General features: G+C 62.1%; 1 protein-coding gene across 1 annotated transcript; it reads left to right on the plus strand.

Moving 5' to 3' along the window:
* The first annotated feature begins 1103 nt into the window (after positions 1–1103).
* INS (insulin) lies at positions 1104–1758 on the plus strand. The gene is made up of 2 exons (XM_047823810.1): positions 1104–1290; positions 1553–1758. The coding sequence occupies exons 1-2, from the start codon at positions 1104–1106 to the stop codon at positions 1696–1698; spliced, it is 333 nt and encodes a 110-aa protein (XP_047679766.1). The 3' UTR covers positions 1699–1758.
* The last annotated feature ends 11265 nt before the right edge of the window (positions 1759–13023 follow it).

Genomic DNA, 13023 nt, shown 5'->3' on the forward strand with positions numbered 1-13023 from the left:
TGGGTGCAGGACATCCCCACCCCTCCTGTCCCTTTGGTCTGAGGCAAGAGGAGGAGGCAGGCTGAGCTCCTTTCTCAGCTGGAAAGGGCCCACAGACTCTGGGGTGCCCAGAGAGGGTTGCAGGTGGCAGGGGGAGGGGAGAGGGTCCTGGCCTCCCTCCCAGTCCTGTCCGGGGGGCTGGGGAGCACCAAGGGACCCAAACCGTGTGGCGGCCAATGGGGCTGATGGTCTGAAAAGGGTCAGCATGGGGGAGACGGGCAGGGGCTCCAGAAACAGGGGTGGGCATCCAGAGGATACGTGGGTGGGTCATGTGGGGCCCCACACAGAGGCCTAGCCCCAGAGTCCACACGGTGGCTGGTCCCCAAGCTCAGCTCTCCCTGCGGCACCCCAGGGTGCTGGGGTGGGGGGGTGGGTCTCAACGAGGCTTCTATGCTGAGGTAGGGGTAGGGCCGTGAGCAGGGAGGGGATATTCCCCCATGCACCACCCAAGGGGCCCAGGAGGAAGACTGGAAACTGTGGCACGGGCCCAGGGTCCAGGCAGAATCCCCCTCCCCGGGGCCCCCGCTCCCCGGGACTAATGTGGAAAATGTGGCTCAGGCGAGGCCTGGGTGGGGCTCTGCTCCTGGGGAGACGTTGGCCCCCAGCTGTGAGCAGCCATCGGGCCCCTCGTTAAGACTCTAATGACCCCGTGGCCTGAGAGGTGCTGACGACCGAGGAGCTGTTCCCGCGGACCCAGCACCGGGGAAATGGTCCAGAAATTGCAGCCTCAGCCCCAGGCCATCTGCCACTGTCACCGGGGGGCCCCGATGGGCCAGGCGGTGGGGTCAGGAGCTATAAAGCCAGCGGGGCCCAGCAGCCAGCAGCCACCCCCCCGGGACCACCTGCACCCTGACACGGACGGCAAGCAGGTCTGTCCCCACGGGGTCCCCGTCAGCTGAGTCCAGGGTGTCGGGGCCCCGGGCCCGGGCTCTCGAGCCGGCGGGAGGACGAGGGCTCCCAGCACAGAGCATCTGGGGGGCGAGCACAGGGCGGGGGTCCTGGGTGTGGCGCGTGCCCCTCGCCGGCCTCAACCCTGCCCGTCCCCCAGGTCACTGTCCCCCGCCATGGCCCTGTGGACGCGCCTCCTGCCCCTGCTGGCGCTGCTGTCCCTCTGGACCCCTGCCCCGACCCGAGCCTTCGTCAACCAGCACCTGTGCGGCTCCCACCTGGTGGAGGCGCTGTACCTGGTGTGCGGGGAGCGTGGCTTCTTCTACACGCCCAAGGCCCGCCGGGAGGCGGAGGACCTTCAGGGTGAGCCCCGCTGCCCCCGCTAACCCCACCCCGGCTTCCCGCCTGGCGCCCCGGGGGAATCGGGCCGGAGTTTTAAAAAAGAAAAACCACATATTCCCCTGGTCACATCCCGAAAGGCCCGCGTCGGGCACCAAGGGCCCCCGTGTGGGCTCCTGCCCTGGCCCTGCCCTGCGGCCCGGGAGCCTGCGGCGGGGTGGGCGCCCCACGGCCGGCACGCGGCTCGGTCTGTCCCTGAGCGGCCGTCCGCCTTGCTGTCCCGCAGGGAAGGACGCGGAGCTGGGGGAGGCGCCTGGCGCCGGCGGCCTGCAGCCCTCGGCCCTGGAGGCGCCCCTGCAGAAGCGGGGCATCGTGGAGCAATGCTGTGCCAGCGTCTGCTCGCTGTACCAGCTGGAGCATTACTGCAACTAGAGGGCGCCCGGAGCCCGCCGCGCCTGCGCCCCAACCCATCCAATAAACCCTTGAACGAGCCCCGCTCGCGTGGTCTGTGTGGCACGGGGGCTGAGGTGTTGGCCAGGGGCCGGGGCGGGGGGGGGGGGGCCCGCAGAGACCCCCTTCCTCCTCTGTCTACGCGGGTCCCTCCGCGCTTTCCCCACGCCCACCGGGCATGGGCAGTCTCCTGTCTGCCCGCCCCCCCGCTGCCCTGGGCACCCTCCCCCCCCCGCCCCCATCCCTGGCTGCTTCAAGACAAGACAGAGAAGGGTTTGGGGGGCCCTGGGGGCCGGCTGGGAGCTGAGTCCCTTAATTCAAAAGCCTTGAGCTCTCAGGGCCCCCAGAGAGCTTTCCAAGGAAAGAGAATGAGAACATTCCAGCCGCTTCTCCCCACCTAGCCGTGCGGGCTCTACGTTTAGTGTTTTTTCTGATGGAAGCCCTTGGAAAGGTGGGTGGGGGAGGGGGTCCTGCAGGGGCAGGGGACAGAGAAGGGCACAAGAGGCTGTCCGGGGCTGGCCTTTCTCAGGGCCCCTCCACCACCCGGCTCTGGGCCGGACCGGGGCAGCCTCAGCCCCAGCGCAGACCGAGCCAGAGGAAGCCCTGGAGGAATCAGGAGAAGCCACACGGCACCCCTTGAGCTTACGGATGGACTCAGACCCCGTGGGCACTGGACAGGGCCCTCAGACTTAGCGCGCGCCAGCATCCCGGCTGTGGCCCCCCAAGACTGCAGCCCACAGGGCCAGGGTCAGGGCCGGTCTCCCTGCCACCCTGTGGCCCTCTCCTCCTGCTCAGCAGCCCCAGACCCGGCGCTCAGTCCCAGCAGTGCCATCGGGCCTAAGGATGAGGTCACTTGGGGGTCGGGTCTTCAGGGGTTCACACCCCTCCTCCTCCGGTGTGGGTCTGTTGGGCACACCGCCCAAGCCGCCACCTGGAATGCCAGGGAGCCTGGGGGCTGTCTGGGCTGGCTGTGGCCGGGGAGGTCAGCGGGTGACCCTGGCTGCACAAGAGCCTGGCCAGCCTGCCGGCCGCCCAAGCCAAACCAATCTGCACCTTTCCTAAGGCTCCGCCCGGGCCGGAGCTTGGGATGGCTGGGCCCTGGGGCCGGGCGCCCGGGCCCCCCGAGGCTGCAGACCGCTCAGAGGTGGCCTCGGAGCCCAAAGTAGATCCTCCTGCTGGGACCTGGCTGTCCGGCCAGCCTGCCCGCAGCCCCGGGGCTCCCTGCAGGGCCGCCCCCTCCCCATGACAACATCAACACCCCCAGAGCTGTGGCAGTCCCCAGCTAGCCCCGCCCCTGGAGCGGACGGCTGGACACTGGACCCGGAAGAGGAGGGGGGGGGACTGTGCATGGGAACAGCAGGTGGCCCCATCCACAGGGACAGAGGCAGGGGCGTCCTGCAGAAGTTGAGGTACGTAAGTGCCCGTGGCCTGGGCTGGGAGCGGCTGGGACTGGAAGTAGGCTGGTGGGGTCAGGGTGTCCTGGAGGCAGCAGTTAGCTAGCCTGTGTCCCCGCAAGACCCTGGAAAATGGCCCAGGTGTCCCCCCCACCCCCCACCTGCGGCCCACAGGTGCCGGAAAACTCTGTGGAGGGGAGCGCAGGAGCCCTTTGGGGCCCAGGGATACATGGGGCCATCCCAGCTGGGGGGGGACTCCCAGCATAGCTGGTCTTGGGTGTAGCTGGGGCCACAGGGGAGGGTCCACGTTCACGGGGTGGGAAAGACTGCCCGCCCGTGAGACCCGGTCGTGGTCGGAGGCCACCCTCGGCCCTGCCACTGGGGCAGGGCCCTCCTGGTGAGCCTTTCCCCCCAGCCCCCAGCCGGCCATGGCTGTGATCTTGGGAAGGTGCGTGGGACCCTCTCCAGAGCCCCTCCACAAACAGCTCATGGAGGCAGGGAGAAGGGAGGTAGGGAGATGCCCAAGGTCACCAGGGTCTCAGGTGGCAGAGGAGAGGTCAGACCCAGTCTCCTGCTTGGCACCACCCTGGGCACTGGACCTCAGATGCCCCTGCTCCTTGGGGACCCCAGGTCACCCCATGGCAGCCAAGCCCCAGGCCATGCCTCTGCCACCCCATCCGGGCCATGCTCCGCCCCTTCTGGGAAACGGGAGGACAATCGTCCCGTGTCCTCAGACCCTGCCTGCCCTTGGAACCCGGGCTTCCCTCGTCCATGGGGCTGGCAGTAGTGTTGGCCACACCCAGCCCTGCGTGTCACCTGGCATGGGGAGCAGGAGTCCAAATGCCCCCAAGCCCGGGGCAGCGGGGTGTGGAGGAGCAGTCCCCTGACCCTGCTGGGTCCCCCAGCCCCCTCACTGGGGGGCCAGGGCCTCCCGGGGACGTTGTAGCCCCCACACTTACCGTCACGTCTGTTCTGCGTTTCGCCATCACAGCGCCATGTGGGGTGGGAGCTGTTGCGCCTGTGTTCTTGATGGGGAGACTGAGGCTGGAGCCAGGATGTCTGTCCCTCTGGTGCCCGAACGCTGAGGACATTCTGCCTCCGGCACCGATGAACGGGCACTTCCGCCTGGCCCTTGGGGCAGTATTTGCCTTCTCCTGTCGGCAGTAAATATTTACCGTCCTCACTGTTCTCCAGGCCTGAGCAGACCCTGAGGGGCAAGGGGGTGGGTGCAGGGATGCCAGGGTGGGTCCACTTGCTTTTGAAGGCCCGGTGCCTTGGGGTGGGGGTGGGGGGGTGGGGGTGGTGCGGTCCAGGAGAGGGAGTGAGACCAGGAGCCAGTGACCTGAGCTCCTGGCAAGGCCCCCTGGCAGAGACCCGGCTGAGCCCTGGTGAGTCTCTGCATCCAGCGAGGCCGTGAGGGGAGATGCCTGTGTTCCCCTTGAGGGAGCCTGCCCTCGGGCCCGGGCACGGTGAGGCCCCCAGGGCAGGTGGCGTCCCTGGGCGCCTAGGCACCTGTCCGAGCCAGGCAAGAGGGCCAGGGCGGCCATTCACAGATATGACCAGCAGAGGGCACCAAAGCCCCACTTTTGATGCACGCGACTCCCGCGGTCCAGGCCCCTCGTGCTCTCTGAAAGGATCTGTGTCTCCCAATTCCTGCCATTGGGCACTCTCCGGGGCCTCGGGGAATGCCCGATGGGCTGGCCACCCAGGCTCTAGAGGCCTTGAGGTTTAGGAAAGAGACGGGCTGTGTAGTGTCTCAGGCCCCCAGTCTTTCTGGTCCAGGCTTCTCCGTGGGAGCAGCTGGACAAGGTACCAGGTCCCCAACATTCTGAGAGTCTCCAGGGTGATCCTGAGCCCCGATCCCCAGAAATGCAGAGCCCTGGGGTGGAAGGGAGGTCCTTGGGGGTGACTTCCTTCAGCCACCCCCTCACACACACACACACAGTGTGGCTGAGCAAGCCGAGGTCAGCGGAGGGCCAGGCGCCCACCCAGCTGGAGCTCTTGCTGAGGGTCTGCAGGGCTCTGAGGGACTTGAGGCTGGGGGCTGGGGGGTGGCCGTCACTGTCAGGCCAGGTGGTCCCTCCCAGTGCTGGTGCCACCTCAGTCCCCGTAGCCCGAAGGCTTACGTGAGGCAGGGACTCGGGGACCCAGGGGGCCTCCGGAAGGGGTCCGGCCAGGCCAGGGTTCCTTCTTTCCTGTGCTACCCCCTGTCCCCGCCAGCTGCTGGCAGGAGAGGGGTCAGTGCCAGAAAGAACATTTTGGGGACGGAGGCAGACAGGGGTCTGGGAACCGCAGAGATAAACAGGGAGGTGGGGGTCTCTTGCCTCCCTCCCTCCACCCAGCACTATTGTTTCTGGGTTCTTCACAGGGACAGGGAGGCAGATTCCTTCGAACGTGGGGGCCGACCGAAGCGTCTCCCCATGTCCCCTGCAGCCTAGTCAGGCTGTGGTGGTGCAAGCAGCCCCACCCTGCCTCAGCCCAGCCTTCCCACCTCCTGCCCGTGTGCAGTTGTGGGGGACCGGTCCCAACGGTCTCCCTGGGGCTCCCCAGGAAGCTGGGCCTCGGGCCATATGACCAGGTCACCCCATAGTCCCCACCCTTCAAGGCACTGGGCTGACCACATGGGGTCCTGGGGCACCGCTGGGTCTGTGGCTATGCTGCACTTGGGATCCATCAGGCCGGGAGTGGACATAAGTCCTGTTCCCCCCAGCTACCTGTACCTGGAGGGGCTCAGAATTTCTAGACCCAAGAGGCCCACCCCCGGACCAGCCACACTCAGGGCTCCCCATCTGTGACCCCACGAGGGGTCCTTCCCCACCGTGCCTGTCTCTGGGCCTTGACAGGGAGGACAGTAGGGCCCCCAGCCTGAGCGGGGGCCAGGGGGGGGGGGGGAGGGCTGGCCCCGCCCCCTCCAGCCCCATGTGGAAGAGGCTGCTGAGCCATCAGAACCTGGGGGGGAGGGGGCCACATTCGCCGGCCTCACTCTGACCCCCTTCCCAGCCCATCTGTGTTTTTGGAAAACAGAGCCCGCGCCCCAGCAGCCCTGCCAGCTTGTGGCTGTTCACGCTGGGACTCAGAGCCCCCCCTTTGTTCTTCAAAGGCCATCCTCACTTCATAACTTGGCCCTGTTCCGGCCCAGCCTCCCGCGGGGCCACCTTGCCTGCCCCCCAACGCCCAAGGGGGGACCTTGGAAATTCTCTTCCTTCTTTAGACCTCAGGTTCTGAGCTGTGGCTCAGTCCCACGTGGATGCTCAGTGGGCAGCAAGAATGGGGCTGGGAGGAGTTGAATTTGGGAGGTCCTGGAGTAAAGCTGAGACTCTGAACCTGGAGCTCTGGCTTGCCCTGTCCTCCCTGACACTCTCTGACCCTCTATGGCCCTCCTTAATCCTCCCTGGCCCTCTGTGACCTGCCATGACCCTCCCTGACCCTTCCTGGCCCCCCATGGCCCTCCATGGCTCTCTGTTATCCCCACTCTGGCCCTCTCCAACCCTCCCTGGCCCTCCCTGACCATCCCTGGCCCTCCCTGGCCCTCCCTGGCCCTCCTTGACTCTCCATGGTCCTTCCTGGCCCTCCGTGGCCCTCTGTAACCCCCCTGGCCCTCTCCAACCCTCCATGGCCTTCTCTGGCCCTACCTGCCTCTTCATGGCCCTCTGTAGCTCTCTCGGGCCCTCCATGGCCCTCCCTGGCTCTCCGTGGTACACTCCTGAGGTCTGCTCATCCTGTCTGAGGAGATCTTCAAGAGGCAGGGGTAGGGAAAAGGTGGAAAGGCCCTCTCCAGGGCCCAGAGGGTGGGTCGATCCTTGGTTGCTCACTGGGGGTGCTTCCTGGACCCCAGCCCAGCGGTGGGAAAGGAAGTGGCAGAGAGGTCAGGCTCTGGTGGAAGTTAGCTTTAGTCACACAATCAGCTCATAACAGAAGGCAAGCTGGGAGGCTTCCTGGAGGAGGTGTCTTGTGCCCCTACAAAGGCATCTCAACCTTGAGGACAAGTCCATGTCAGGCTGTCGCTATGGGTGAAGCAGACCTAGGCCAGGGATGGCTGTGAGTCAGGTACAGCCCAAGCCACTCTCTCTGGAGTCAAAGTGACAGCTGTGTTCACACAGAACTGATGTTCCCCGGGCCCTTCTCCATGGCTGGGCATGCACTGGTCCCGGTCAAAAAGAAGGGACAAGCTAAGGTCTGGAGGACATGTGGGCACCTCCCCTCCCCTCAAGCCTCAGCGTGTCGGGGCCAGCTGGAGTGTCGACCTGGGCTGGTGCAAGGCTGAGGGGAGAGAGCTGGGAGGCCAGGCAGGGGTCGTAAGTCCTTGCTGTGCTGCCTGTGGCTGTGTGGCCTTGGGAAAGTTACCCTGAACGTCTCTGGGCCTCAGTTTCCTCATTTATCTGAGGGAAACCAGAGGAGACTGTCCCTGCCTTGGCTGGTGAAGGGTCCAGTGTGGTGGCAAGGCATGTGGTGGGGGTGGGGGGGTGGCGGGGAACCGGTCCCGGGGCCTGCCGCAGCAGTGATCAGCAGGCCTGTCCCGGACACCATCAGTTCCTTCCCCAGCAGGACAGACTTCTTCCAGACCGTGTTGCCACATGATGCACTGTCCCCCATGGGCCAGGTGTGGAGGGGAGGGGGCACCGAAGGCCAAGGCAGGGCTTCAGGCTTAGCGATCTGTCCCGACTCCGCTGCTTGCTCCCAGTGTCCAGCAAACTGCTTGTCTCTCTGGGACTCTGTGGCACAGACACAGTACCACGGATCTGGTTCTCCTCCCAGGATCGTGGGCAAGAGGAAGCTGACGCAGTCCCCACATTGTGGTCCATGGGCATGTGGGGGCCCTTGCCAGGAGGGCAAGCTTCCCAAGGGAGGAGACTCAGGGCTGGGGTCCTGGGGGGCCTACACGGAAAGGAGAATGAGGCCAGCTGAGAGAAATGGAGAAGGGAGAGCAAAGCCACCGTACAACCTGGGGACCTGTTGGCCCAAGACCCTCATGGGGGAGATATCTTTGCAGCTCCTGGGACTCCCCAGACTACCAGCCCTGCCCTGGCTGAGCTCCCTCTCCCCAAACTCCAGAGCCCTCTTGGGTAGTGGCTTTTACCTGCAAGGGATAGACAGGCCTCTGGAGGCAGGTGTCCCAGCACTAACCAGGCCCTGTGGCTTAGCTACCAATGGTCTAGGATGCATCTCCATACAGTCTCAAGAAAGAATGTTCTAGTGCCAAGGGTTAGGGGAGTCAGGGACAAATACACATTCACGTCGGGAGAGCAGAATAACAAGTGTTCACTAGCATTTACCCTGCACCAGATGCTGGTGTCTGGGCCTCTGTGCACCCCCACATGGGACCCATGAGGTTCAGAGGGTGAACCGACCTGCCCACATCCATTGGCAGAGCCAGGGCTTGAACTGGGTCAGCCTCTAAGCCTCCCCTACCCATCCCTCTCCCCCATGTGAACACATAGCTGTGTGAGCAGTGCAACGTGGCCCCTGGGCCCTGTCAGGCTGGCTCCCCCAGGGCCCTTGTGATGTGACCTTGGGACTTCAAGGCTATGTGCAGCCCCCAGCAGCCTCCCCTGGCCTGTCAGACTACCTGCTGCATGGACACGGCAGAGCCATATGGTATCCGACGGTGCCAGGCTCCTGGGACAAAATCTAGCGTGTTCAGAATGGGGCTCTGGGTTGTCTCAGTTCTGAGGTTTGGTAAAGTGACGTAGTTGCCCAAAAGGCTATTACTGATTTAAGGAAAGGTGGGTTTTCTGAGGCCGTGGCTGCACTTCTACAAGTAGCCACAAGGTGTCAGGCTCGGGCCAGGTTTGGAAAGCCCTGCTGGGAAGAGAGCTCAGACAGCAAAATTCAGCCCATCCCTGCTCATCCCAGGGTCTCTGCCTCTGGACGGGGTCCCAACATTCTTCCTGGAGCTTCTCAGTAATCGATCTGATTTTATTCTGATACGAATGTAATACAGGGCCTTCTAGTTTTCAGAACACAACAATGCTTCTGGAAGGTGGTGCACCTGTGGCTTTGGGCATCCACCTTGCCACATCCTTTCCCAAATGGGGGGAATTCCTTTATGCCTCCCTCCACCACCTGTTCTGTAATGCCAGGATGGAGGTGGATAAGAGCCTCAGATCTGAGCACAAAAGGGTAGAGATCACCTGTACCCTGATGCTGTAGGGGGCCCCCTCCATAGACAGAAATGTACCTTTGCCCCCCCAGCCCTCTCCTCAGAGAGTCTCAAGTTGTAGTGTCTAAAACTGGTGGGCTCTTTCCGCTTTAATTCTAGAGGCGGCCGCCAGGTGTCAGCATGAGGCCGCTCAAGCAGCCGAGTGGAGGAAACCTGGCACTTGGGCTTCCTGGGGGTGCTCCAGGACTCTCTTGAATAAGTGAGGACCTGGCCAGAGACCCAGGATGGGATGATCTTCTCCCAGGCCTAAAGGCAGGAGGGGCAATGAGGTTATTATTATGAGGTGTCCCTTCCTCCCTGCACTCCAAATTTGTCCCTTGTGTGTTCCCTCCCACTACCTGTATACCCTATAGGCCATGTGCTCTCCTTCCACCAAGGAAAACAAGTGGAATGTAGGGTTGTGGGTCACAAGCCCCACACCCACTTCCCTGACCCCCAAAGCCTCTAGTCTTGTCTCAGTGGTGCCATGGCTTAGCTAGTCCTCCAGGGGTCCTCCCCACCCAAAACCCTTTCCTCTGCTCCTTTCCTCTTGCTTGAGCATTCTGGGCTCCAAGATTTTGATAGACTAAAATAACCCTGCATGACTCTTTTTTGGGCCAGGCCTGAGATGGGAATCCAGATCAAGGCAGAATTCAGATTCAAGATACCGTTTGGGAGCTGGGAGTTTCCACGTTTTCAGGAGTTTGATCTGTGGGTTTGAAAGGCCACTTCCCTTTCGCCTTTTAGCTGCCCACCTTCTCAGTCTGGTGAGCCTCCCATGAAATCCTCACGTCTGGCTTGGGGTCAGCCCTTCACTCTCCCTAGCCCCACATGTGGCTTGGCAAGTCCTGGCTAAGTTTTCCCATAAGAACCTGGCAATAGCCCCTTGAAACATCTGGGCATCTTGCAGCAGATAGCAGGGGACAGCACAGGTTGCAAAGCCTTCAAGCCACAGAGCCCAAAGCAGAGTCAGAGCCCATACAAGCAGGTGACTGCTGCACCACAGGAACAGTGGACTGCTTCACACTGACTCCCTTCTATGTGCCCAGACCTGACTTAAGGCCCTTTAGCATCCCTTCGTCCTCTCCATCCAAGAGCCCAGCAAAGAGTCCCTCCTGCCCTCTTCCCATGAGGTGGTGTGGCTCTGGGGCATCTGCATCCTTTGGGGCACAGCTGCCAGACCTGAGTACCCCCCTCAAGTCTCTCTTCCCCACCAAAAGTCTTATTCTCTCCATTGGATGTCCCTTCCCTTTGGCTAAGGAAGGGAGTTCAGGTGATGGCTTGAGAGAGAAAGGGAGAGGGAGAGTTAAACCCCAGCATGTGCAAGTAAGCTGGGTAAACTGGGGTGCAAGGGTACTGGGAGGATGGGAGTGGTGGCCTTCTGGGAAGTACAGACGTCTTTACCTTTCAGCGAGTCTTTGTTCTGTGGTCTGCTCTCCCTGCAACCTTGGGAGAGAGGTTTAAATTCCCAGTGAGATTTAGTCCAGTCAGGGCAGCACATCTGCTGGGCCCTCCCTCAGCTGCTGATGGCTTTGAGGCTGTGCTTCGATTGGAGTTTCAGCCAGACTCAAAGGCTGTGAACCCAGCATCCCACCCAGGGTGTCCGTGATCAAGCAGGACTGGTGCTCAGAGCTGCCATCTGCCATCATGCATGCGGTGCAGGGGGGCCAATCAGGAGTAACTGGTGAAGGGAGGAAACTCCCAGACGAGTCCCCTGCCCTTGAAAGAAGGAGGGACATGACGACATTGCACTGCAGCTGCCTTGGGAGCACCTGGAGAGAGGTTTTTCTGATCACTCTCGAACCCTGCTTCATTCTGCATATGGCCCATCGCCATTTTACCCGTGCCACGCCCACTGGCATTCCAGGGTGTCAAGTGACTGCCAGGTGTCAATCTCGGGAGGCCCCGCCCACTCTCCACCCCTCCAGATAGTCCCACCTCCTAGCTAAAGGGAGTACTTCCGGTTAATGTCCATGCCCACACACGCCTCTCCGTGGGGTTAGGGGGCTGGCCAAATCTCCACCCCCTAATGCATGTGCCCTGGCGTGAGAAGGTGCCACAGCCAGCTGCCCAGTGGCCTCAGCACCACTGAGTGGGCACAAAGCTACCCAATTTGGAGGGGCTCGAGGAAAGGCGTGGAGGGGACGAGGAGGTGAGGGGCAAAACTGTAATTTCAGTTGGCATTTGAGCAGGTGCCGTGGTCAGCGGTGGAGACCCTCTCCCGCTTCTAGGGGCTGTTAATATGCACACTCTAAAAGTGCCCTTCATCGTCTCTCCAGCCTCAGCCTCGTCCCCCACCTCCTCCTCCTCCCCGTCAACCCGGCTGGAGGGTCTGGGCACCACAGCCAGAGCACCCCCTGCTTTGGCGGCGACTGCTAATATTGACCCAACCAGCAGATCATCGGCCGGGCAGTTTCAGCAGAGAGCTTTGGGCACCAGTGACTCCCCCGTCCTCTTCATCCACCGCCCGGGAGCTTCGGGGACTACGCAGCGACTAGAGTACAGGTGACCGGGCTTCCCTCCCTCTTGCTGCAGCCTCTCAGTGTGAGAGAAAAGCTGTATTCTAAGTGTTGAGGCACGGGTGGGCTGGGGGCTTGAGGCAGCTAAAAGTATCCCCGTTTCGCAGGAGGGACACACCTCTGCTGCAGGAGGAAGGGTGAGGGCAAGCTTCCTAAGAACAGCCTCAACTTTGGAGGGTACAGGAAAGACAAGTGGGGAGGGGGCTTTTCCATAGGTCCCCACAGAGTCACAGAGGCTTTTGCAAGGAAAATAGGTTTTCCTTCACTAATCTGCCAGGCCAAGTGGGAGGGGCAGGAGTGGAGGGTAGGGCTGCCCTTCCCAGCAGGAGTGAACAGCTGTTTTTGCAAATGTAAAGGGCATGGCTTTTCTGTGTGAGAAATTTGTTCTTGCTGCACCACCACCGCCCCCACCCCCCTACCCCACCCCCACCCCCGCCTCCCAGTCCCAACCAAAGACAAACAGGACACTGTGCAGAGGGCCGGGGGCCCAAGATTTTGGAGCAGTTTTTTTATACCATTTTAAAAGCAAAGCACCCCCCTTCTCCCCACTCCCTACACCTCCTGGCCATAACCAAAAAACCCCACTAAGTATTTGGAAAGGGGAGTGAGAAGGGAGAGGATGAAGGACAATGCGGCTTGTACCCACGGCAGGATTAAAAGAGGAAAGCTTCTCCCTCCCTGCTGGCGGGCCCAGTTCTCCTGTTGCCTCTCTTGCCCACAGAACTGAGCGGTGGGGCAAGGGCAATTTCCCGGGGGAGTGCATGATTCTGTCCCCTCCATGTGGGGTCCCAGACTCCTCCATACACCCAGTGTGGTGTTTGTGGGGACAGATCTCATTTCCCCAGGGAAGCTCAGTGTCCCACTGTACCTCTCCAACCATCCAGGGGCTTTCTGAATACAGAGCTGTGCCCTTTGTTTTGTTCCTGACCCCCTCCTTGCTTCCACCCAATGTGGGAATGTTGGAGTTGGGGGGGGGGTCATATTGTGTATTGTGATCCCCCAAGGCATGCCTTTCGTGTGCAACCCCACCCCATGCCCAGGCACAAGTCCACACCAGCCAGGAAGGGGAAGGCCACCCAACAGAAGGGTCTCCTGCCTCTGTGGGCAAGCAACATTTTCAGGCTTGGCTGCTGGGAAGTCCAGCTTTAGGTGAACTGTGGGCCTCTTCCTCCTTCCCTTGTACTTTGAAAGAGGGGGAGCTAGGCAGCCATAAGGACAGGAAAGGAAGCTACTACCCAAAACCCTGGCAAGGTGA

Source organism: Prionailurus viverrinus, chromosome D1, assembly GCF_022837055.1.
Source record: "Prionailurus viverrinus isolate Anna chromosome D1, UM_Priviv_1.0, whole genome shotgun sequence".
Taxonomy (NCBI): Eukaryota; Metazoa; Chordata; class Mammalia; order Carnivora; family Felidae; genus Prionailurus; species Prionailurus viverrinus.

Bases quoted from the DNA above. Each gene is read 5' to 3' on its own strand.
- INS (XM_047823810.1), top strand. From the start codon at position 1,104: ATGGCCCTGTGGACGCGCCTCCTGCCCCTGCTGGCGCTGCTGTCCCTC. The intron at 1,291-1,552 runs GTGAGCCCCGCT...GCTGTCCCGCAG, and splicing joins GGAGGCGGAGGACCTTCAGG to GGAAGGACGCGGAGCTGGGG.